A 24798-nucleotide genomic window follows, 5' to 3' on the forward strand; every position below is an offset into this window, starting at 1 on the left:
TCGGAGGGTAACAAGCACCTTTATTGCAGTGACCTCACGGGGAGGGGCTCACTCAGCACTGACCGCTAGCTCCCTCGAGGGGCCCTCGGCACCTGCGTGGGCAGCACCTCTGTGGGGTGTGATGGTCCCTCGGCCTGAGGCTGTGTGAACACCGAGGATGGCTCAGGCCCCCCCTCCAGAGTGCAGCCCTCAGCCGGGGGTAGGTGGAGGAAAGTGCCCTGAGGCGAGGGCAGGGGAAAGGGGGGATCACCCAGGGGTGATGGGTGGGGATGAGGGACGGGGCAGGGTGGGGAGGTAGACGGGGGTGGGGGGTCTCCCGGGGTGGTGGGCTGGTGGGCTGGTGTCGGGGAGCCCCTGTTAGCCCAGGGCCACCCTGCGGGACACGGTCTGGTAGAGCACGCCGCGCTGCAGGGCTTGGTAGCTGGGCACCCGGAAGAGGTGGCGCTCCCCGAAGGCGACGTCGTACTCGGCGGCCTTTCCCGCGGCCAGCACCCGCAGGTGGGGCTCGTGCACCCGGCTGCCCACCGCCAGCACAAACACCTCGACGCGGGCCCGCTGGGCGTCCTGCACGGCCTTCTCCAGAGCCTCGGCAGAGACGCCCTGCGAGTGGCCGTCCGAGAAGAGCAGCAGCCGTCTGCGGGCGGCGCCGGGCGACTCCTGGCGGAAGAACTGGGTGGCGGAGGCCAGCGCGCCCGGCAGGTCAGTGGCCTCGTTGAGGAAGGCCAGGCCGTCCAGCGCCTCGGCCACCAGCGTGAGGTTGGTGAGCAGCCGCGGCGCCGCCCGGCCCGGCCCCTGCTGGCCCTGCCCGCCGTACTGCGCCACGGCCACCCGCACGCCCGCTGCAGGTGCTCTCCGCGCCCCCAGGAAGCGCTCAGCCAGCCGCTGGGCAAAGCGCTTGGTGGCCTCAAAGTTGTGGCTGCCCACGCTGGCCGAGCTGTCCAGCAGGATGGCGATGTCCGTCGGCTCTGAGAAGGTGACTGCGGGCGGCGGGCGGGCGGTCAGCGGGTGGGGATGGACCCGGGCCCGCCGCCCGCCTGGCGCTCTGCCTCCAAGTCCGGGCAGGACCCCACCCCCGCTGGCCTCGCCCCCTATCCCGGGAGCCCCAGTGACCCCTGGTCCCAGCCCCAGCCCACCCCCCACCACCCTGCCCTCCCCAGCCCCACCCCTCCATGCCCCTGGCCCCACACTCACTGGGGCAGGTGTAGTCCGGGCACTTCTTGTCTATAAAGGAAGCCCCAAAGCATGAGCACTTGGCCTTCAGAGTGACCCCAGGGCCTGGGCCTGTCCCCACCCACTTGGAGGGGTGACACCAAGGGACAGGGGCACCTCCCAGGATGTTTGGGGATGTTCTTATCAGCCCTGGGAGGCTGGGTCTCTGGAAAGGGATGGTGAAAATTGGCCCTGACCATGTGTTCTGATCTCTGGCCATGTGTCCTGAGCTCTGACCACGTGCCCTGAGCTCTGACCATGTGCCCTGAGCTCTGACCATGTGCCCTGAGCTCTGACCATGTGCCCTGAGCTCTGACCACGTGCCCTGAGCTCTGACCACGTGCCCTGAGCTCTGACCACGTGCCCTGAGCTCTGACCACGTGCCCTGAGCTCTGACCACGTGCCCTGAGCTCTGACCACGTGCCCTGAGCTCTGACCACGTGCCCTGAGCTCTGACCACGTGCCCTGAGCTCTGACCACGTGCCCTGAGCTCTGACCACGTGCCCTGAGCTCTGACCACGTGCCCTGAGCTCTGACCACGTGTCCTGAGCTCTGACCATGTGCCCTGAGCTCTGACCATGTGCCCTGAGCTCTGACCATGTGCCCTGAGCTCTGACCATGTGTCCTGAGCTCTGACCATGTGCCCTGAGCTCTGACCACGTGCCCTGAGCTCTGACCACGTGCCCTGAGCTCTGACCACGTGCCCTGAGCTCTGACCACGTGCCCTGAGCTCTGACCACGTGTCCTGAGCTCTGACCACATGTCCTGACATCTGATCATGTGCCCTGAGCTCTGACCATGTGCCCTGAGCTCTGACCATGTGCCCTGAGCTCTGACCATGTGCCCTGAGCTCTGACCATGTGCCCTGAGCTCTGACCACGTGCCCTGAGCTCTGACCACGTGCCCTGAGCTCTGACCATGTGTCCTGAGCTCTGACCACGTGCCCTGAGCTCTGACCATGTGCCCTGAGCCCTGACCACGTGCCCTGAGCTCTGACCATGTGCCCTGAGCTCTGACCATGTGTCCTGAGCTCTGACCATGTGCCCTGAGCTCTGACCATGTTCCCTGAGCTCTGACCATGTGTCCTGAGCTCTGACCATGTGTCCTGAGCTCTGACCATGTGCCCTGAGCTCTGACCATGTTCCCTGAGCTCTGACCATGTGCCCTGAGCTAAGTGTGTCCCAGGGGTCAGTCCCTGCCACCCTCTGAGCAGAGCTGAGGACTCCTGTGGGTCGGTCTGAGGTTGGTGTGCGGATTGTGGTCATGGTGAGTGGGGAAGCTCACAGAAGGCGCCCGGGGCACCGGCTCTGGGCCCCTCTGTCCTGTGACCTGCCCACCCACCGATGCAGATCTGGGTGGTGACATTCTTCAGGAAGGCGTCCTCCAACAACTCTGCAAAGTTCTCCTTCTCCAGCGAGAGTCCAGGCCGGCCCTGTGGCTGGCCCTGGCACGAGATGACGCTGAGCTGGTCAGTGCTGGCACCAGCGCCAAACAAGTCCTTGATGCCTACAGACACCACCTGGGGGGACAGCACAGGCGACAGTGAGGACACAGCCATGGGGACAGAGGGGACACAGCCATGGGGACAGAGAGGACACAGCCATGGGGACAGAGGGGACACAGCCATGGGGACAGAGGGGACACGGCCATGGGGACAGAGGGGACACAGCCATGGGGACAGAGGGGACATGGCCATGGGGACAGAGGGGACAGCACAGGAGACAATGAGGACATGGCCATGGGGACAGAGGGGACACAGCCATGGGGACAGAGGGGACACAGCCATGGGGACAGAGGGGACATGGCCATGGGGACAGAGGGGACACAGCCATGGGGACAGAGGGGACACAGCGATGGGGACAGAGGGGACACGGCCATGAGGACAGAGGGGACATGGCCATGGGGACAGAGGGGACATGACTGAGGACACAGGGGACATGACTATGGGGACAGAGGGAACACAGATGTGGGGACAGAAGATCCATAGCCATGGGGACAGAGGAGACCTCCATGGGGACACAGAGGACACAGCCATGGGGACATGACTGTAGGGACAAAGAGGACATGGCTGTATGGACACAGGGGACATGGCCATGAGGACAGAGGGGACACAGCCATGGGGATGCAGGGGACATGGCCATGGGGACAGAGGGGACACGGCCATGGGGACACAAGGGACACGGCCATGGGGACACAGGGGACATGGCCATGGGGACAGTGGGGACATGGCCGTGGGGACACAAGGGACAAGGCCATGGGAACACAGGGAACATGGCCATGGGGACAGAGGGGGGACAGAGGGGACACGGCCATGGGGACAGAGGGGACACGGCCATGGGGATACAGGGGACATGACCATGGGGACACAGGGGATACGGCCATTGGGACAGAGGGGACACGGCCATGGGGACACAGGGACATGGCCATGGGGACACAAAGGACATGGCCATGGGGACACGGGACACGGCCATGGGGATACAGGGGATACAGCTGTGGGGATAGAGGGGACACAGCCATGGGGATATAGGGGACACAACCATGGGGATCCAGGGGATACGGCCATTGGAACAAAGGGGACACGGCCATGGGGACACAGGGACATGGCCATGGGGACACAAAGGACATAGCCATGGGAACACAGGGGACACGGCCATGGGGACACAAGGGACAAGGCCATGGGGACACAGGGAACATGGCCATGGGGACAGAGGGGACACGGCCGTGGGGACAGAGGGACATGGCCATGGGGACACAAAGGACATGGCCATGGGGACTCAGGGGACACGGCCGTTGTGACACAAGAGACATGGCCATGGGGACAGAGGGGACACAGCCATGGGGATACAGGGGATACGGCCATTGGAACAAAGGGGACACGGCCATGGGGACACAGGGACATGGCCATGGGGACACAAAGGACATAGCCATGGGAACACAGGGGACACGGCCATGGGGACACAAGGGACAAGGCCATGGGGACACAGGGAACATGGCCATGGGGACAGAGGGGACACGGCCGTGGGGACAGAGGGACATGGCCATGGGGACACAAAGGACATGGCCATGGGGACTCAGGGGACACGGCCGTTGTGACACAAGAGACATGGCCATGGGGACAGAGGGGACACAGCCATGGGGATATAGGGGACACGACCATGGGGATACAGGGGATACGGCCATTGGGACAGAGGGGACACGGCCATGGGGACACAGGGACATGGCCATGGGGACACAAAGGACATGGCCATGGGGACTCAGGGGACACAGCCATGGGGACACAAGGGACAAGGCCATGGGGATACAGGGAACATGGCCATGGGGACAGAGGGGACACAGCCATGGGGACAGAGGGGACACAGCCATGGGGACACAAGGGACATGGCTGTAGGGACACAGGGGATACAGCGATGAGGACAGAGGGGACATAGCCATGGGGATACAGGGGACACGGCCATGGGGATACAGGGGACATGGCCATGGGGACAGTGGGGACACGGCCGTGGGGACACAAGGGACAAGGCCATGGGGAAACAGGGAACATGGCCATGGGGACAGAGGGGACACAGCCATGGGGACAGAGGGGACACGGCCATGGGGACAGAGGGGACACGGCCGTGGGGACACAAGGAACATGGCTGTGGGGACACAGGGGATACAGCAATGAGGACAGAGGGGACACAGCCATGGGGACAGAGGGGACACGGCCATGGGGATACAGGGGACATGGCCATGGGGATACAGGGGACATGGCCATGGGGATACAGGGGATACGGCCGTGGGGACAGAGGGGACACAGCCGTGGGGCAGCGCCCACCTGGACATCGGGACCACAAAGGACGTTGAGGGGTGTGGGGTCCCTCTGGGTGTCCGAGCGCCCGTCGGTGATGACCAGGGCCACGCGGCTATTCTGGGTGGGGGGCAGTAGCTGGCTGCGCGTGTACTCCAGGGCCTCGCCTGTGAACGTGCCCCCCGCCATCCACCGCAGCTTCTTGATGGCTCTGGGGGCAAGGCCGGGGGCAGAGGTCGGGCCGAGGTCAGGGATCCCGGCGGGGGTCAGAGCCAAGGTCAGAGGTCGAGGCCGCCGACAGGGGTCAGGGGTCAGGCAGGGCCCAGGCCGCCCGGCGGTCACTCACTCCTTGAGATCCTGCAGGCCTCGGATGTGGGGGCTGTGCAGGGCCACGTGCTCCTGCATGCTGTTGTGGCTGTACTGCACCACGCCCACCTGCGACTGCCCCTTGCCGAACTGTGGGGCCAGGGGTCAGGGGTCAGGGGGTCATCCCACCACCCCCGGAAGACCCGCCCCCCCATGCTCACCCCAGCCCCGGCCCACCCGGGGTCCCCGGCCCTCTGACCCACGGCCCTCCGTCCCCCTGGCCCTCCGACCCCCGACCCCCGAACCCCGGCCCCAGGCCCCAGGCCCCCGGCCCCCAGCCCTCACCTTGACCAGCTCATCCCGGCTCAGACGCTCGATGACCTTGAGGATGAAGTCCTTGGCGATCTCGAAGTTCTGGAGGCCGATGCTCTCTGAGCTGTCCAGCACGAAGAGGATGTCGATGGGGCCACACGTGCACTCTGGGGGGACAGGCCGTCAGCCCGGCAGGAGGGGTCCACTCAGGCGTCCCTTCCCGGCACAGTACTGGGAGGGTGTCTGGGGAGGGGAGCCCCCAGCACAGCATCCTGTGGGGTCCCTGGGGTGGGGGGCAGGGCTGACAGGGCAGCGGGAGGGTCTAGCCACCCCCAGGCTAGTCCTCTGGGTTCAGGAGCTCAGAGGCCACACTCACCACAGCACGCTGTAGGGGAGGGGTGAGGGACAGTGGTCAGCGCCAGACAGGCAGCCCTTCCCCCTGCTGCGCCCACTGCCCTGACACTGCCTCCCACCCCACCCCCACGCCCCTGCCCCCTGCCCCACCCCGCCCATGGCCCTGCCCCCTGCCCCTCACTCACAGCACATCTTCATGATGATGTCAAGAATCTCACACTCCTGGGGACAGAGGGACAGCTCGGTGGCCACAGGGCTCAGGCCCCACCCTGGGCCCGCACCCACCCTGCCCCTGCCTGGGGACACACCTCTGGGGTGACCACACATGTGGCCTTAGTGGCCCCTGTGGCTGCTGTCCTGAGGCCGGGAGCCCCCACGGCACGGACACCACACCCCCGAGGCCACAATCACGCAGCCTGAGGACGGCGCCCCCCCCATGTACCCTACTTACGTCTGGCCCTGGTGGTCCCACGTGTCCCGGGGGGCCCTGCAGGGGTGCGGGGAGGGTGAGGTCTGGTGGGCTGGGCAGGCACCCCTAAGCCGGCCGGAGGACCCTCACTACCACCTGCCCCACTCCCGGCGGCCAGAGAGAGGGTGCTGCCGGCCGCACGCTGAGTCGAGGGGCTCACTGCCAGATGGTGCCCAGGGCCAAACACACCCGCCCCCAGGAGCCCAGCTGCACCCACACGGCTTTACCTGCTGACAGACTTGCTGACGGACAGACCGGACAGACCAACTCCAGGATCACACCCCCACCCCCACCTCAGGCAGGAGGAGCTGCCTGGCCAGGTGCTGCTTTTCTGGAACCTTCCCCAGAGACGCTGAAGCTGGTGTCCCACCCCAGGCCACCCCTCCCAGCACCACAGAGCCCAGGCCGGGCACAGACTCACCGGGGGGCCCTCGGCACCGCGATACCCCTTGGCTCCCTTGGCGCCTTGGATCGGAGCGTCTGTGCTCTGGGGGAGACAGCTGGGGTCACCCCACAGCCAGGCACGGGTGCAGGGTAGCTGCTCTGCCTGGCTGCCAGGCCTGTCTCAGCCTCCTGCCCCTCCCTTCCCCAAATTCCACCCACCCCACACTCCTGCACCATCTGTCTGTCCACTGTCTTCTTGTCCCCCTCTCACCCCTGCCCCTCCGCACTCACGTCCTCTCCAGGGTCTCCTGCTTCTCCCTCGTCCCCCTTGAGGCCGGGGTAGCCCTTGGTGCCCTGCAGGGAAGGGGAAGGGGTGTGCTGTGTGTGTCTACACTGTGTGCTGTGTTTGTCTACATTGTGTGTGTGTGTCTACACTGTGTGTGTGTCTACACTGTGTGCTGTGTGTGTCTACACTGTGTGTGTGTCTACACTGTGTGCTGTGTGTGTCTACACTGTGTGTGTGTCTACACTGTGTGCTGTGTGTGTCTACACTGTGTGCTGTGTGTCTACACTGTGTGTGTGTGTCTACACTGTGTGCTGTGTGTCTACACTGTGTGTGTCTACACTGTGTGTGTGTCTACACTGTGTGCTGTGTGTGTCTACACTGTGTGTGTGTCTACACTGTGTGCTGTGTGTCTACACTGTGTGTGTGTTTCTACACTGTGTGTGTGTCTACACTGTGTGTGTCTACACTGTGTGTGTGTCTATACTGTGTGCGTGTCTACACTGTGTGTGTCTATACTGTGTGCGTGTCTACACTGTGTGCTGTGTGTGTCTACACTGTGTGTGTGTCTACACTGTGTGCTGTGTGTGTCTACACTGTGTGTGTGATTCTACACTGTGTGTGTGTCTACACTGTGTGTGTCTACACTGTGTGTGTGTCTATACTGTGTGCGTGTCTACACTGTGTGTGTCTATACTGTGTGCGTGTCTACACTGTGTGCTGTGTGTGTCTACACTGTGTGTGTGATTCTACACTGTGTGTGTGTCTACACTGTGTGTGTCTACACTGTGTGTCTATACTGTGTGCGTGTCTACACTGTGTGTGTCTATACTGTGTGCGTGTCTACACTGTGTGCTGTGTGTGTCTACACTGTGTGTGTGATTCTACACTGTGTGCTGTGTGTGTCTACACTGTGTGTGTGTGGCGTCCCCCTCCTCCCTGAGGAGCCCCTGATACTCACGTTGATGCCAGGGGGGCCCCTGCTGCCCGGGTAACCCTGTGGAGAGACGCGGGATCAGCTGGGCTCTGGGGCTGGGGCCCGGGGCTGCGGGGTGGGGCGGCCACTCACGGGGAAGCCGGGGAAGCCCTCGGTGCCGTTGCCGGGGGGGCCGTCTTCTCCCTGTGGCGGGTCCGTCAGTGGGCTGTGCCCAGTGCGGGGCCCAGGCGAGTCCGTGGGCGCCACGGCCAGCAGACCTCCGCCCTCCCCACAGTGGATGCCCCACTCACCCTCTCGCCCATCAGCCCGGGGTCTCCGGGAGGGCCTGCCGGGCCTGGGGCTCCTCTGGGACCCTAGGAGGGAGGGCACCGTCACCCGCAGGGCTCAGAGCGGACGGGGGCAGGATGCTCCGGCGCCGGGTCCTCCACAGCTGTGGCCCGGTCACCAGCCGGGGGGACGGCTGCCCGGGGTCTGGGGGCCCCGGGCCCAGGGCTAGGGGGTCCTCTGACCTTGAGGGGGACCCCTTGTCCTGGGAGGGTGAGGCACCCTGTCTACAGGTGGGTGGGCACACCCATCCCGGGTGTTCTTGGCTGTGTGGTCTGGGGGTGAGTGTGCCGGGGGTCTCACCTCAGCCCCAGGGGGACCCTCGTCGCCTCTGTAGCCTTTCGGCCCAACGGGCCCGGCCTCGCCCTGCAGGGAGAGGGCGCAGAGGGGGCTCCAGTCCCAGCCTGCCGCTGGACCCCAGCCCGGGACAAGCCCTCACCCAGACCCCCACAGAGAACCTGGAGACAGAGGCCCCCTTCCACAAAGTTACCCCCAGAGACCACCCAGAGAGACCCTCACTCAGAACCCCACAGAGACACCCCACAAGACTTCTCAGAGACCCCTCCCACCCAGAGAACCCCAGAGAGCCCCAGACAGAGGTCAGATACCCCACAGGGACCCCAGAGACCCTCAGAGACCCCCATGCACTCCCCCAAGGACCCCCAGACAGCCCCAGAGACTCAGAAACTCTCAGAGACCCCCATGCACTCCCCCCAAGGACCCCCAGACAGCCCCAGAGACACCTCAGAGACCCCCCAGACCCCCCAGAGGCCCAGGCCAGCACCTTACCGGGTCTCCAGGGATTCCAGCCGGTCCTTCCCGGCCCTGGTCACCTTGTGGTCCATTTTCTCCCTAGGGAGGGGAAGGTGTTCAGGAAGGTCAGGGCAAGACCCCCAGCCATCACTGGCTTCTCCCAGAAAGGTGGCTGTCCAGAACACTCCACTCAAACAGGGTACCCCCAGACTGTCCCCATGGACACTCCACCCAGACAGAGCAACCCCAGAGCACCCCTAATGCAGACAGACTGCCCATCAGAGCACCCCTAATGCAGACAGACAGACTCCCCATCAGAGCACTCCTTCTGCAGACAGACAGACTCCCCATCAGTGCACCTCTCTTGCAGACAGACAGACTCCCCATCAGAGCACCTCTTGCAGACAGACAGACTCCCCATCAGAGCACCCCTCCTGCAGGCAGAAAGACTCCCCATCAGAGCACCCCTCCTGCAGACAGACACCCCAAAGAGCACCACTCCTGCAGACCAACGGATACCCCTCCAGTGCACCCCTCCTGCAGAAAGATAGGGTGGGGCTGAGCTCACCGGGTCTCCTCTGGGGCCTCGCACTCCGGGCGTCCCCCGGGGGCCTCGCTCCCCAGGCCCACCCTGTGCAGAGAGAGCGGTGAGGCTGCAGCCTAGCCCAGGCCACCCAGGGGTGCCTAGCACCCCCCTGCCTGCAAAGGGGGCCTCCAGACCCCACACTCACCCTCTCTCCAGGGGCTCCGTCTGGCCCGGGGCTCCCCTGGAAAGAGAGGACACAGAGTCAGTTGTGCCATGCCGGGCTGGCTTCACGGGCGGGAGAGAGGCGACCAGGGACCCCTGGCTGAGTGGTACGCAGTTCAGTATTCATGTGGAACGCAGCGCAGTCTAAGCTCTCTCTAATCACAGTCCTTCCTTATCTATCCTGAGGCGGGAGAGTCAGGTCCGAAGAGGATGTACGTAGGATAGGGGGTGGGGAGACGGAAAAAGCCTGAAAACAGTGAGGATGAAACCAGTGCCCTGGAGGCGGGGCGGTGCTGAGTTAACAGTGGTGATGTAAATAGAACACAGGGTTACGCAGGGGATTAAACCAATGACACAGAAGGGGTCTTAGAAGCAGAATTTAGAAGCAGACCAACAGTACAAGGACAGCATTCCATCTCAGGAATGGGGGGCAGCCAGCTGGGGGTCAGTGTCAGGAATGGGGTCAGGTCAGCTGGGGGTCAGTGTCAGGAATGGGGGGCAGCCAGCTGGGGGTCAGTGTCAGGAATGGGGGGCAGGTCAGCTGTGGGTCAGTGTCAGGAATGGGGGCAGGTCAGCTGTGGGTCAGTGTCAGGAATGGGGGGCAGGTCAGCTGTGGGTCAGTGTCAGGAATGGGGGGCAGCCAGCTGGGGGTCAGTGTCAGGAATGGGGGGCAGGTCAGCTATGGGTCAGTGTCAGGAATGGGGGGCAGGTCAGCTGGGGGTCAGTGTCAGGAATGGGGGGCAGGTCAGCTGGGGGTCAGTGTCAGGAATGGGGGGCAGGTCAGCTGTGGGTCAGTGTCAGGAATGGGGGGCAGGTCAGCTGTGGGTCAGTGTCAGGAATGGGGGGCAGGTCAGCTGTGGGTCAGTGTCAGGAATGGGGGGCAGGTCAGCTGTGGGTCAGTGTCAGGAATGGGGGGCAGGTCAGCTGTGGGTCAGTGTCAGGAATGGGGGGCAGGTCAGCTGTGGGTCAGTGTCAGGAATGGGGGGCAGGTCAGCTGTGGGTCAGTGTCAGGAATGGGGGGCAGGTCAGCTGTGGGTCAGTGTCAGGAATGGGGGGCAGGTCAGCTGTGGGTCAGTGTCAGGAATGGGGGGCAGGTCAGCTGGGGGTCAGTGTCAGGAATGGGGGGCAGGTCAGCTGGGGGTCAGTGTCAGGAATGGGGGGCAGGTCAGCTGGGGGTCAGTGTCAGGAATGGGGGGCAGGTCAGCTGGGGGTCAGCGTCAGGAATGGGGGGCAGGTCAGCTGGGGGTCAGTGTCAGGAATGGGGGGCAGGTCAGCTGGGGGTCAGTGTCAGGAATGGGGGGCAGGTCAGCTGTGGGTCAGTGTCAGGAATGGGGGGCAGGTCAGCTGTGGGTCAGTGTCAGGAATGGGGGGCAGGTCAGCTGTGGGTCAGTGTCAGGAATGGGGGGCAGCCAGCTGGGGGTCAGTGTCAGGAATGGGGGGCAGGTCAGCTATGGGTCAGTGTCAGGAATGGGGGGCAGGTCAGCTGGGGGTCAGTGTCAGGAATGGGGGGCAGGTCAGCTGGGGGTCAGTGTCAGGAATGGGGGGCAGGTCAGCTGGGGGTCAGTGTCAGGAATGGGGGGCAGGTCAGCTGGGGGTCAGTGTCAGGAATGGGGGGCAGGTCAGCTGGGGGTCAGTGTCAGGAATGGGGGGCAGGTCAGCTGGGGGTCAGTGTCAGGAATGGGGGGCAGGTCAGCTGTGGGTCAGTGTCAGGAATGGGGGGCAGGTCAGCTGTGGGTCAGTGTCAGGAATGGGGGGCAGGTCAGCTGTGGGTCAGTGTCAGGAATGGGGGGCAGGTCAGCTGTGGGTCAGTGTCAGGAATGGGGGGCAGGTCAGCTGTGGGTCAGTGTCAGGAATGGGGGGCAGGTCAGCTGTGGGTCAGTGTCAGGAATGGGGGGCAGGTCAGCTGTGGGTCAGTGTCAGGAATGGGGGGCAGGTCAGCTGGGGGTCAGTGTCAGGAATGGGGGGCAGGTCAGCTGGGGGTCAGTGTCAGGAATGGGGGGCAGGTCAGCTGGGGGTCAGTGTCAGGAATGGGGTCAGGTCAGCTGGGGGTCAGTGTCAGGAATGGGGGGCAGCCAGCTGGGGGTCAGTGTCAGGAATGGGGGGCAGGTCAGCTGTGGGTCAGTGTCAGGAATGGGGGCAGGTCAGCTGTGGGTCAGTGTCAGGAATGGGGGGCAGGTCAGCTGTGGGTCAGTGTCAGGAATGGGGGGCAGCCAGCTGGGGGTCAGTGTCAGGAATGGGGGGCAGGTCAGCTATGGGTCAGTGTCAGGAATGGGGGGCAGGTCAGCTGGGGGTCAGTGTCAGGAATGGGGGGCAGGTCAGCTGGGGGTCAGTGTCAGGAATGGGGGGCAGGTCAGCTGTGGGTCAGTGTCAGGAATGGGGGGCAGGTCAGCTGTGGGTCAGTGTCAGGAATGGGGGGCAGGTCAGCTGTGGGTCAGTGTCAGGAATGGGGGGCAGGTCAGCTGTGGGTCAGTGTCAGGAATGGGGGGCAGGTCAGCTGTGGGTCAGTGTCAGGAATGGGGGGCAGGTCAGCTGTGGGTCAGTGTCAGGAATGGGGGGCAGGTCAGCTGTGGGTCAGTGTCAGGAATGGGGGGCAGGTCAGCTGTGGGTCAGTGTCAGGAATGGGGGGCAGGTCAGCTGTGGGTCAGTGTCAGGAATGGGGGGCAGGTCAGCTGTGGGTCAGTGTCAGGAATGGGGGGCAGGTCAGCTGGGGGTCAGTGTCAGGAATGGGGGGCAGGTCAGCTGGGGGTCAGTGTCAGGAATGGGGGGCAGGTCAGCTGGGGGTCAGCGTCAGGAATGGGGGGCAGGTCAGCTGGGGGTCAGTGTCAGGAATGGGGGGCAGGTCAGCTGGGGGTCAGTGTCAGGAATGGGGGGCAGGTCAGCTGTGGGTCAGTGTCAGGAATGGGGGGCAGGTCAGCTGTGGGTCAGTGTCAGGAATGGGGGGCAGGTCAGCTGTGGGTCAGTGTCAGGAATGGGGGGCAGCCAGCTGGGGGTCAGTGTCAGGAATGGGGGGCAGGTCAGCTATGGGTCAGTGTCAGGAATGGGGGGCAGGTCAGCTGGGGGTCAGTGTCAGGAATGGGGGGCAGGTCAGCTGGGGGTCAGTGTCAGGAATGGGGGGCAGGTCAGCTGGGGGTCAGTGTCAGGAATGGGGGGCAGGTCAGCTGGGGGTCAGTGTCAGGAATGGGGGGCAGGTCAGCTGGGGGTCAGTGTCAGGAATGGGGGGCAGGTCAGCTGGGGGTCAGTGTCAGGAATGGGGGGCAGGTCAGCTGGGGGTCAGTGTCAGGAATGGGGGGCAGGTCAGCTGTGGGTCAGTGTCAGGAATGGGGGGCAGGTCAGCTGTGGGTCAGTGTCAGGAATGGGGGGCAGGTCAGCTGTGGGTCAGTGTCAGGAATGGGGGGCAGGTCAGCTGTGGGTCAGTGTCAGGAATGGGGGGCAGGTCAGCTGTGGGTCAGTGTCAGGAATGGGGGGCAGGTCAGCTGGGGGTCAGTGTCAGGAATGGGGGGCAGGTCAGCTGGGGGTCAGTGTCAGGAATGGGGGGCAGGTCAGCTGGGGGTCAGCGTCAGGAATGGGGGGCAGGTCAGCTGGGGGTCAGTGTCAGGAATGGGGGGCAGGTCAGCTGGGGGTCAGTGTCAGGAATGGGGGGCAGGTCAGCTGGGGGTCAGTGTCAGGAATGGGGGGCAGGTCAGCTGGGGGTCAGTGTCAGGAATGGGGGGCAGGTCAGCTGGGGGTCAGCGTCAGGAATGGGGGGCAGGTCAGCTGGGGGTCAGCGTCAGGAATGGGGGGCAGGTCAGCTGGGGGTCAGCGTCAGGAATGGGGGGCAGGTCAGCTGGGGGTCAGCGTCAGGAATGGGGGGCAGGTCAGCTGGGGGTCAGCGTCAGGAATGGGGGGCAGGTCAGCTGGGGGTCAGCGTCAGGAATGGGGGGCAGGTCAGCTGGGGGTCAGTGTCAGGAATGGGGGGCAGGTCAGCTGGGGGTCAGTGTCAGGAATGGGGGCAGGTCAGCTGGGGGTCAGTGTCAGGAATGGGGGCAGGTCAGCTGGGGGTCAGTGTCAGGAATGGGGGCAGGTCAGCTGGGGGTCAGTGTCAGGAATGGGGGCAGGTCAGCTGGGGGTCAGTGTCAGGAATGGGGGCAGGTCAGCTGGGGGTCAGTGTCAGGAATGGAGGCTGGTCAGCTGGGGGTCAGTGTCAGGAATGGGGTCCTGGTCTTGGGAGTGGGGTTTTCCCCTCAGTTTCTGGTGTTCGTGTGAGGGGTGAAGGCAGGAGTCAGGCGTGGGGTTCGGTCCTGGGGTGCAGGCGTGGGGCTCACCTCGTCCCCGGCTTCTCCCTTCTCTCCGGGGGGGCCTGGCTGTCCCGGCTCGCCCTGGGGAGACAAGGACGGTGTCCGCCAAGGTCCCGGGGTGCCCGCTGCCCAGCCCCCGCCCCCTTCGTGGACTCACCTCGTCTCCCGGGGGACCCGTGCTCCCAGGCCTCCCCGGCTCCCCGTCAGCTCCGGGCTCACCCTGTAAGGGTCACAGGCCTCAGGGATGGGGAGCCAGCTAGGGGCTCAGTGCCGGCACCCAGCCTCCAAGGGCCCCGTCCTCAGGCCCGCTCCGCCGGGGTCCCTCCTCCCCAGCATAGGACACTGGGACCCGGGTCCCCACAGCTCAGAGCAGGGTGACCCCTCTTGTGGGAGGAGCCCCCAGGAGCCGCTCTCGCCCGGCCTGGGCCCCGCCACTGTCCGCCTGCCCGCCAGCCTTCCCAAACAGCCCTGTACCGAAGCCTGCCACCCACGCAGGGGGCAGTGGACGGGAAGATAGCGGGGGCAGCGGGGGGGACAGGGGACAGCCATCTCGCACTCCCGGGGCCCGGCCCTCCCGGCTGCGGCACGGGTTCGAGTCTGCTCCGGGAAGGCTGGCTGACCCCCCGGCAGTGGGTCCCAGGGTCCTAGCCGAGGAGGGGACCCACCTTCTCTCCTTTCTGTCCGAAGGCACCAGCATCACCCTTGGGCCCCGGGGGACCTTGGACACCCTGATGGGAGGGAGGACGGGGTCAGCGGGTGACAGGCTCTGGCCTGGGCTGGGGGGTGGGGCTGGGGGCACTCACCTCAAATCCGGGGGAGCCCTTGCAGCCCGGCAGGCCGGGGAACCCCATCTCGCCCTGCAGGGAGGAGGCCGGGGGTCAGCCTCTGAGCACAGCCCCAGTTCCACGCTGAGCCAGACGGGCAGGGGGGGGGGGCTGGTGGGGCCAGGTGCTACTGCCCTCAACCCCTGGGTCCCCGCACCCCTCCCTCTGCCCCCACATTAGTGTCCCCACCCTGTCCCCCCTCCCTGCCACCCCACCCTGTGCCCCCACATTAGTGTCCCCACCCCTGGGCCCCCAACCCTGTCCCCCTCCCTGTGCCCTCACATTCATGCCCCCACCCCTGTAAGCCCTCCCCGTGCCCCCTCCCCCTGCCCCTCCCCTGAGCCCCCTCCCCGAACCCTCTCCCCACCAGGAGCCCCGCTTCCTCCCCGTCCCCCTCAGACCTTCATGCCGTCCAGACCGTCCACACCACGCCTGCCCTTCTCGCCCTATGGGTACCAGAGGAGAGTGGGCATCACATAGGAGGAGGTCAGCGGTCACACAGGGGTCACACAGGGGTCACGGGCCACACAGGGGTCACGGGCCACACCGACCCCAGCCCCCAGCCCCACACTCACCTTATAACCCTTGGGTCCCCTGGAGCCCTGTGGACACAGGCAGTGGGGTGAGGTGTCCCCACGGGGAGGGTCCCAAGTCACCACGGGGAAGAGCTGTGGGGACACCCTTCCCCCACCCCACCCCACCCCTGCCGGCTGGGAAGCCCCCGTGGGGCCCACAGGACGTCACCTCCGTGGCCCTGCCGTGGGACACTCACCTTCTCTCCTCGGACACCCTTCTCCCCCTGCGTGGAAGAGACGGCACGGTCACCAGGGCCCTGCCGTGTCACCCGGCCACAGCCCACCCCAGCGAGGTCGGGGGACACGCACCTTCATGCCCTGGTACCCCACAGGTCCGAGGTCCCCGGGCCGTCCCTGGAAGGCAGAGGTGCGTCAGATGCCCCCAGCCGTGTTCCCAGCTCCCCCGGTGGGCCGCAGCTGTGACCTTCCGGAAGGAGGGTCGAGGCCGCCCTGCCCAGGCCCCCCTGCCCCCGCCCCTGCTCTGGGGTCTCCACGGGGCTCCGGGGAGGTGGCACAGTCCCCCGGGCACCCCCAGTGGGGGAGCTGGGAGTTGTGGGCTTGGGGGGTTGGGAGGATGTAGGGAGATGCCCAGGGCGTCGCAGGTGAGGGGACGGGTCTCCTGGACACAGCGCCTAGGGAGAGGCTGTGCCCTAGGGAGAGGCTGTGCCCTCTGTCTTCGGGGACCAGCCGTCCTTCTGGAAGCTTCTGCGTGGCTCCCTGCCCAGGTCAGCGCCCGCACTCACGGGGTCTCCGGCTTCCCCCTTCTCTCCCGGCAGACCAGGCTTCCCTCGCTCTCCCTGGAAGAGAGAGGAAGGTTAGGGTGGCCACCCTCCCGCAGCCCAGCCTCCTCAGACCCACCTCTTGCTGGCCTGGGGTGGGTGGCTGGGTGGCCGTGGTGGGGTGAGGGGGGCAGAGGGCCCTGCTGAGGGTGAGGGGGCAGAGGGGCCCTGCTGAGGGTGAGGGGGCAGAGGGGCCCGGCTGAGGGTGAGGGGGCAGAGGGGCCCGGCTGAGGGTGAGGGGGCAGAGGGGCCTGGCTGAGGGTGAGGGGGCAGAGGGCCTGGCTGAGGGTGAGGGGGCAGAGGGGCCCAGCTGAGGGGGTGAGGGGGGCAGAGGGGCCCGGCTGAGGGTGAGGGGGCAGAGGGGCCCAGCTGAGGGGGTGAGGGGGGCAGAGGGGCCTGGCTGAGGGTGAGGGGGCAGAGGGCCCGGCTGAGGGGGTGAGGGGGGCAGAGGGGCCTGGCTGAGGGGGTGAGGGGGGCAGAGGGGCCCTGCTGAGGGGGGAGGACCTAAGTGCAGTGGCCGTCCCCAGTCCCCAGTCTGTCTGTCCTGGCTCTCTGCTGTCCTCAGATGGCCCCTCTGTGGGGCATCCCTGACCCCTGGGGCTGGCCGCTACGTCCAGCACAGGCCACGGGCCCACAGCCAGCTCCACAGCTCACCTCGTACCCGGGGTCACCTCGCGGCCCGGGGGGTCCTCTGGCTGGCTGCAAGGCAGAGGGGACAGTGAGACTCTAGGCTGACAGGGCAGGTCCCGGACAGGGGTGCGGCCACACTCACCTGGCACTCGAAGGAGCAGCACTGTGGAGAGAGGGGACACGTCGGGGTCAGGGACACGTCAGGGGACAGAGGGACAGAAACATGTTGGGCCAGAGGGACAGAGATATGCCAGAGGAGGCAGGGGGACAAGGGGGACAGAGGGTGGGGGGCTTACCACTTGCTCCACATTGTCTTTCTGAAAAAGAAGGGGGTAGGGGATGGTCAGCACTGGCCTGATGGCTGGGGGTGGTCAGCACTGGCCTGAGGGGGCTGGGGGTGGTCAGCACTGGCCTGAGGGGTGGGGGTGGTCAGCACTGGCCTGATGGCTGGGGGTGGTCAGCACTGGCCTGAGGGGTGGGGGGTGGTCAGCACTGGCCTGATGGCTGGGGGTGGTCAGCACTGGCCTGAGGGGTGGGGGTGGTCAGCACTGGCCTGAGGGGTGGGGGGTGGTCAGCACTGGCCTGATGGCTGGGGGTGGTCAGCACTGGCCTGAGGGGTGGGGGTGGTCAGCACTGGCCTGAGGGCTGGGGTGGTCAGCACTGGCCTGAGGGGTGGGGGCTGGGGGGTGGTCAGCACTGGCCTGAGGGGTGGGGGGTGGTCAGCACTGGCCTGAGGGGGCTGGGGGTGGTCAGCACTGGCCTGAGGGGGCTGGGGGGTGGTCAGCACTGGCCTGAGGGGTGGGGGTGGTCAGCACTGGCCTGAGGGCTGGGGTGTTGGTGTGCTTCTAGTTCTGCTCTGGGACCCTTCTGTTACACTGCTTGACGCTGTGGTCTATTTACACGGTCATTCTGACACATTGGTTTGGTCTCACTCCCCCTGCCTCCGGGAGACTGTGGTTTGGCCCTTGCTAGTTCGCACTTCTCCCTTCTCCCTGCCCCCCCGTCCTACGTACTTCCTGGGTTCCTGACTCTGCCGCCGGAGGAGAGAGAGGAAAGATAGGGAAGGACAGATTGTGATGAGAGACAGCTTAGACTGCGCTGTGTTCCACGTCAGTAAAGAAATACTGCTCCCCACTCAGCCATGAGTCCCTGGTCGTCTGTCTCCTGCCCGCAAAGCTAGCCCGGCATACTGGCGCCCTGAACTTTAACTGACAGCTGGGGGTGGTCAGCACTGGCCTGATGGCTGGGGATGGTCAGTGCTGGCCTGAGGGCTGGGGGTGGTCAGTACTGGCCTGATGGCTGGGGTGGTCAGTGCTGGCCTGAGGGCTGGGGGTGGTCAGTACTGGCCTGATGGCTGGGGGTGGTCAGTACTGGCCTGATGGCTGGGGTGGTCAGTGCTGGCCTGAGGGCTGGGGGTGGTCAGTACTGGCCTGATGGCTGGGGGTGGTCAGTGCTGGCCTGATGGCTGGGGTGGTCAGTGCTGGCCTGAGGGCTGGGGGTGGTCAGTACTGGCCTGATGGCTGGGGGTGGTCAGTGCTGGCCTGATGGCTGGGGTGGTCAGTGCTGGCCTGAGGGCTGGGGATGGTCAGTGCTGGCCTGAGGGCTGGGGATGGTCAGTGCTGGCCTGAGGGCTGGGGGTGGTCAGTGCTGGCCTGATGGCTGGGGATGGTCAGTGCTGGCCTGAGGGCTGGGGGGTGGTCAGTGCTGGCCTGAGGGCTGGGGGTGGTCAGCGCTGGCCTGATGGCTGGGGGTGGTCAGTACTGGCCTGATGGCTGGGGTGGTCAGCGCTGGCCTGAGGGCTGGGGGCGGTCAGCGCTGGCCTGAGGGCTGGGGGTGGTCACTCACGATCATGTCTGTTATGGTGCTGATGGTCTGACTGATGGTTGCCTCTGCTTCCCGCTTGCCCTCCCAGTCGGCCGCCGTGAAGTTGCGTCGGTATGTGTGGTCAGTGGCAATGATGCTCAGACGGGGCTCCTGGGGGGACAGGACGGGGACGGGGGTGTTGGGGGTGGGGGACGGGGACGGGGGTGTTGGGGGTGGGGGATGGGGATGGGGGTGTTGGGGGTGGGGGATGGGGACCGGGGTGTTGGGGGTAGGGGCAGGGACGGGGGTGTTGGGGGTGGGGACAGGGACGGGTGTGTTGGGGGTGGGGGATGTGGGGACTCGGGCATCTTCCCATCCCCATCACCTGTGCCCTCTGCCCTCCGTCCCCTCTGCCCACTGTTCCTCTCCCCCGTCCCGCCCTGCCCACCCTACCAGGTGGTCTGGCGTGATGGCCACAGAGAAGACTTTCACGCCCAGGTGCCGGGCCTCGTTGACTGCGTCCTCCAGGCCCCCGCAGGGCTCCTTGTAGCCATCCAGCGGGTGGCCGTCAGTCACCACGATCAGGTACTTGTTCTCCCGCAGGTGGGAGCCCCTGGGTGGGGCGGACACCTCTGACCTCTGACCTCCGGCCCCACAGAGGCGGCAGGGCCCCACTTGGGAGCCCCCCTGCCCACCCGCAGCCCCGCTCTCCTGCTCCCCAGGGCACGCTGCCATGGCTCCCCTACGGCCCGGGCACTCACCCCACCAACAGTTGCTCCAGCCCCCTCTTGATGGCGCAGTCGGTGAAGGTGCCCTTCCCAAAGTACTTGATGGTGTCTATGCTGCTCCGCAGTTCCCGGCTCTGGGCGGGCATGGGCGACAGCGCACGGACCACCTCAACCTCATCACTGTAGTGCAGGGCGCCTGCGTTCCAGGCCAGGCTACGGTCACAGCGAAAGAACCTGTGGGGGACAGAGTGGGCAGGGGCAGTGTGAGGCTGGGCACAGGGGCAGAGTGGGCAGGGGGGCTGTTAGGTGGCTGCAGTGCAGGGCGCAGATGGGGGCAGTGTTGACATGGTATACTAAGTGGCCCCTCTTCCTGCCCTGGGCACCAGAGGACTCACACCACCTCAGCCCGTCAGCAGGTTGGCACCCACTCTGCAGGCAGGGAGACAGGCCAACAGGCACCCCAGGTCCCCAGCTGCCCCTCCCAGGAAGACCCTCACTGGGGCTGGGTTCTGCATGGGCTGGGCATCAGGCCCCAGGGTGGCTGAGTGAGGACAGTGGACATTCTGGCGGTCAGTGGTCAGCAGTGGGTGGGGGCTGAGCCTTTTCCCGTTGGGTGAAGGAGTGCTCCCCAAACTCAGGACCGGGTCCGCCCTGCCCCCTCTGATGGCACGGGGCTGGGGACACATGCCCCCTCTGTGGGTCCTGGGCCTTTGCCAGCTCCCTGGACCCCTTCGGCTTCGGGGACCTTCCCCCATCTGGGGCCACAGGGCAGCGGCCTCCTCAGCCCCCATGTGGGGCCCCTACAGCTCTGGGGCAACAGTCGGCCCAGGACTCGGGGCTGGGAGGGGACAGTCCACGTGGAGGAGCTGCCCTACCTCCACTCGGGCCCCACCCCGTGCCACGGGAAGCCCACCGCTGGCCCCGGCCGCTACCTGTCCTTCAGGCTGTCAATGAAGCGCTTGGTGAAGCCCTTGACCTTGTCCACCAGGGCGCCGTAGGGTTTCAGCCGCAGGGCCACACTCTCCGATGTGTCCAGTACAAAGAACAGGTCCACCGGGCAGTCTGCGGGCACAAGGCTCAGGCCTGCGCTCTGGGACCCCCATCTTCTGTCAGCCCACCCGTGGGGAGCAGAGTACCCCAGGCCTCCCAGAGCCAGGCAGCACACAGGGCCACCTCCCTGGACACAGGGCCACCTCTCTGGACACAGGTCACCTCCCTGGACACTGGGCCACCTCCCTGGACACAGGCCCACCTCCCTGGACACAGGGCCACCTCCTTGGACAGAGGCCACCTCCCTGGACACTAGGCCACCTCCCTGGACACTGTTCCACTTCCCTGCACACAGGGCCACCTCCCTGGACACAGGCCACCTCCCTGAACACAGGCTACCTCCCTGGACATAGGCCCACCTCCCTGGACACAGGGCCACCTCCCTGGACACAGAGCCACCTCCCTGGACACAGAGCCACCTCCCTGGACATAGGCCCACCTCCCTGGACACTGGGCCACCTCCCTGGACACAGAGCCACCTCCCTGGACACAGAGCCACCTCCCTGGACATAGGCCCACCTCCCTGGACACTGGGCCACCTCCCTGGACACAGAGCCACCTCCCTGGACACAGAGCCACCTCCCTGGACATAGGCCCACCTCCCTGGACACTGGGCCACCTCCCTGGACACAGAGCCACCTCCCTGGACACAGAGCCACCTCCCTGGACATAGGCCCACCTCCCTGGACACTGGGCCACCTCCCTGGACACAGAGCCACCTCCCTGGACATAGGCCCACCTCCCTGGACACTGGGCCACCTCCCTGGACACAGGCCCACCTCCCTGGACACAGGGCCACCTCCTTGGACACAGGCCACCTCCCTGGACACTAGGCCACCTCCCTGGACACAGGGCCACCTCCCTGGACACTGTTCCACCTCCCTGGACACAGGCCACCTCCCTGAACACAGGGCCACCTCCCTGGACACAGGGCCACCTCCCTGGACACAGGCCACCTCCCTGGACACTGTTCCACCTCCCTGCACACAGGGTCACCTCCCTGGACACAGGGCCACCTCCCTGGACACAGGGCCACCTCCCTGGACACTGTTCCACCTCCCTGGACACAGGCCACCTCCCTGGACACAGGCCCACCTCTGTGGACACAGGCCCACCTCCCTGGATACAGGGACCCTTCCCTGGACACAGGGCCACCTCCCTGGACACAGGGCCCCTTCCCTGGACACAGGGCCACCTCCCTGGACACAGGCCCACCTCCGTGGACACAGGCCCACCTCCCTGGATACAGGGACCCTTCCCTGGACACAGGGCCACCTCCCTGGACACAGGGCCCCTTCCCTGGACACTGTTCCACCTCCCTGGACACAGGCCCACCTCCGTGGACACAGGCCCACCTCCCTGGATACAGGGACCCTTCCCTGGACACAGGGCCACCTCCCTGGACACAGGGCCCCTTCCCTGGACACTGTTCCACCTCCCTGGACACAGGCCCACCTCCGTGGACACAGGCCCACCTTCCTGGATACAGGGACCCTTCCCTGGACACAGGGCCACCTCCCTGGACACAGGGCCACCTCCCTGGACACTGTTCCACCTCCCTGGACACAGGCCCACCTCCCTGGACACAGGCCCACATCCCTGGATATAGGGCCCCTTCCCTGGACACAGGGCCACCTCCCTGGACACAGGGCCACCTCCCTGGACACTGGGCCACCTCCCTGGACACAGACCCACCTCTCTGCACATAGGCCCACCTCCCTGGACACAGGCCCACCTCCCTGGACACAGGGCCACCTCCCTGGACACAGGGCCACCTCCCTGGACACAGACCCACCTCCCTGGACACTGGGCCACCTCCCTGGACACTGTTCCACCTCCCTGGACACAGGCCACCTCCCTGGACACAGGCCTACCTCCCTGGACACAGGGCCACCTCCCTGGACACAGGGCCACCTCCCTGGACACAGACCCACCTCCCTGGACACTGGGCCACCTCCCTGGACACAGACCCACCTCCCTGGACACAGGGCCACCTCCCTGGACACAGGCCACCTCCCTGGACACTGTTCCACCTCCCTGCACACAGGGCCCCTTCCCTGGACACTGTTCCACCTCCCTGGACACAGGCCCACCTCCCTGGACACTGTTCCACCTCCCTGGACACTGTTCCACCTCCCTGGACACAGGGCCACCTCCCTGGACACAGGCCACCTCCCTGGACACTGTTCCACCTCCCTGGACACTGGGCCACCTCCCTGGACACAGGGCCCCTTCCCTGGACACTGTTCCACCTCCCTGGACACAGGGCCACCTCCCTGGACACTGGGCTACCTCCCTGGACACAGACCCACCTCTCTGCACATAGGTCCACCTCCCTGGATACAGGGCCCCTTCCCTGGACACTGTTCCACCTCCCTGGACACAGGGCCCCTTCCCTGGACACTGTTCCACCTCCCTGGACACAGGCCCACCTCCCTGGACACAGGCCCACCTCCCTGGATACAGGGCCCCTTCCCTGGACACAGGGCCACCTCCCTGGACACTGGGCCACCTCCCTGGACACTGGGCCACCTCCCTGGACACAGGGCCCCTTCCCTGGACACAGGGCCACCTCCCTGGACACTGGGCCACCTCCCTGGACACTGGGCCACCTCCCTGGACACAGGGCCCCTTCCCTGGACACAGGGCCACCTCCCTGGACACAGGGCCACCTCCCTGGACGATAGCCATTTCCTTCGACCTGTCCCCGACACCCTGCTTCCTCAGTATGAAGCTGGGCTGGGACCTGGGCAGCGGGTGAGGACAGGTGGTCCCAAGAAAGCAATGAGACTGGGGTCCGAGCCCCCCCGCCAGCTGCCCAGGAGGCCTCTGGTGGGTCCCACTGGACGCTCGGCCCAGAGTGGTCCTGCCGGCACCCTCCGGGCGACACTCACCCTGGGAGGCGACGGGCCTCGGGGGCACGTCCTGCGCAGCAGCCAGGCAGGCCCCCAGGAGCAGGGGCAGCAGTGCCAGGAACAGCCCCATGGCAGCGGTCAGGGCCGTGGACGGGCACAGGGTCCTGCCGTCTGCTCAGCCAGCCTTGGCCCCGCAGGAGGGAAGAGGGAGGAGGGAGGGCGGAGGGAGGATGAGGAGGGAGGGGTGCATCCTGGGGGAGGCCGCCTGAAGGCCGGCCTCTGGGAGTGGCCAGGCTCCCCCCTGATGGCCGCCTGGCTGGGACCCAGGCCTGGGATTCCTCAGATCCGGAGGCTTGGAGGGGCGCACAGCTGGCGGAGTGCAGCTCATGGGGGGGTTGCTGCCAGAGAAGCTTCCAGAGGGGCCTCAGAGCTGGGCTGTGGGTGACTCAGCTCACATGGTCTGCACGCTCGGCCCCGGGACCCCTAGCTGCTGGCACAATGTGTGTTTGTGTGTGCATTTCTCTCCGTGTGTGTACGTGTGTGTGTGCTCACATGTGTGTGAGTGTGTGTATGTGAATGTGTGAGTGTGTATGTATGTGTGTGCATGTGAGTGTGTGTGCGTGAGTGTGTGTATGTGCGTGTGTGTGAATGTGTGTGCTTGTGTGTTTTTGTATATGTGAGTGTGTGTGTGTGTGTGTGTGAATGAGCGTGTGTGACTGTGTGAATTTATGTGTGTATGTGTGTGAGTGTGTGTGTGTGTGTGTGTGAATTTGTATGTGTATAACTGTGTATGTGTGTGTGAGTGTATGACTGTGTGTGAGTGTGTATGAGTGTGCATGTGAGTGTGTGTGAGTAAATATGTATGTGAGTGTGTGCGCCTGTCTGTGTGAGTGTGTATGTGTGTGTGTGCTTGTGTATATGTGTGACTGTGTGTGAATTTGTGTGTATGAGTGTGCATGTGAGTGTGTGTGAATTTGTATGTGTATAACTGTGTATATGTGTGTGACAGGGTGTGTGTGACACCTCACCCTGCACACCTCACCCTGCACACCTCACCCTGCACACCTCACTCCTGCACACCTCACCCCTGCACACCCTAACCCTGCACACCTCACCCTGCACACCTCACCCCTGCACACCCTCACCCTGCACACCTCACCCCTGCACACCCTCACCCTGCACACCTTACCCTGCACACCTCACTCCTGCACACCTCACTCCTGCACACCTCACCCTGCACACCTCACTCCTGCACACCTCACCCTGCACACCTCACCCTGCACACCTCACTCCTGCACACCTCACTCCTGCACACCTCACTCCTGCACACCTCACCCTGCACACCTCACTCCTGCACACCTCACTCCACACCTCACCCTGCACACCTCACTCCTGCACACCTCACCCTGCACAC

General features: G+C 65.4%; 1 protein-coding gene across 1 annotated transcript; it reads right to left on the reverse strand.

Annotated features, from left to right (window-relative positions):
- Nucleotides 1–23599, reverse strand: COL6A1 (collagen type VI alpha 1 chain). The gene is made up of 35 exons (XM_060198876.1): nt 23424–23599; nt 20412–20541; nt 19513–19713; nt 19205–19364; nt 18794–18922; nt 17245–17265; nt 17091–17111; nt 16973–17017; nt 16283–16336; nt 15849–15893; nt 15737–15763; nt 15540–15566; nt 15366–15410; nt 14944–14997; nt 14806–14868; nt 14298–14360; nt 14168–14221; nt 9850–9885; nt 9687–9749; nt 9155–9217; nt 8669–8731; nt 8332–8394; nt 8174–8224; nt 8066–8101; nt 7113–7175; nt 6859–6924; nt 6420–6455; nt 6154–6190; nt 5991–5999; nt 5648–5781; nt 5343–5452; nt 5024–5207; nt 2551–2728; nt 1192–1221; nt 1–977 (listed from the first exon to the last, which is right to left on the reverse strand). Exons 1-35 carry the CDS (start codon nt 23512–23514, stop codon nt 358–360), a joined length of 3072 nt encoding a protein of 1023 aa, XP_060054859.1. The 5' UTR covers nt 23515–23599; the 3' UTR covers nt 1–357.
- Between the last annotated feature and the right edge of the window lie 1199 nt (nt 23600–24798).

Source organism: Erinaceus europaeus, chromosome 9 (genome assembly GCF_950295315.1).
Source record: "Erinaceus europaeus chromosome 9, mEriEur2.1, whole genome shotgun sequence".
In the NCBI taxonomy this organism is placed as follows: Eukaryota; Metazoa; Chordata; class Mammalia; order Eulipotyphla; family Erinaceidae; genus Erinaceus; species Erinaceus europaeus.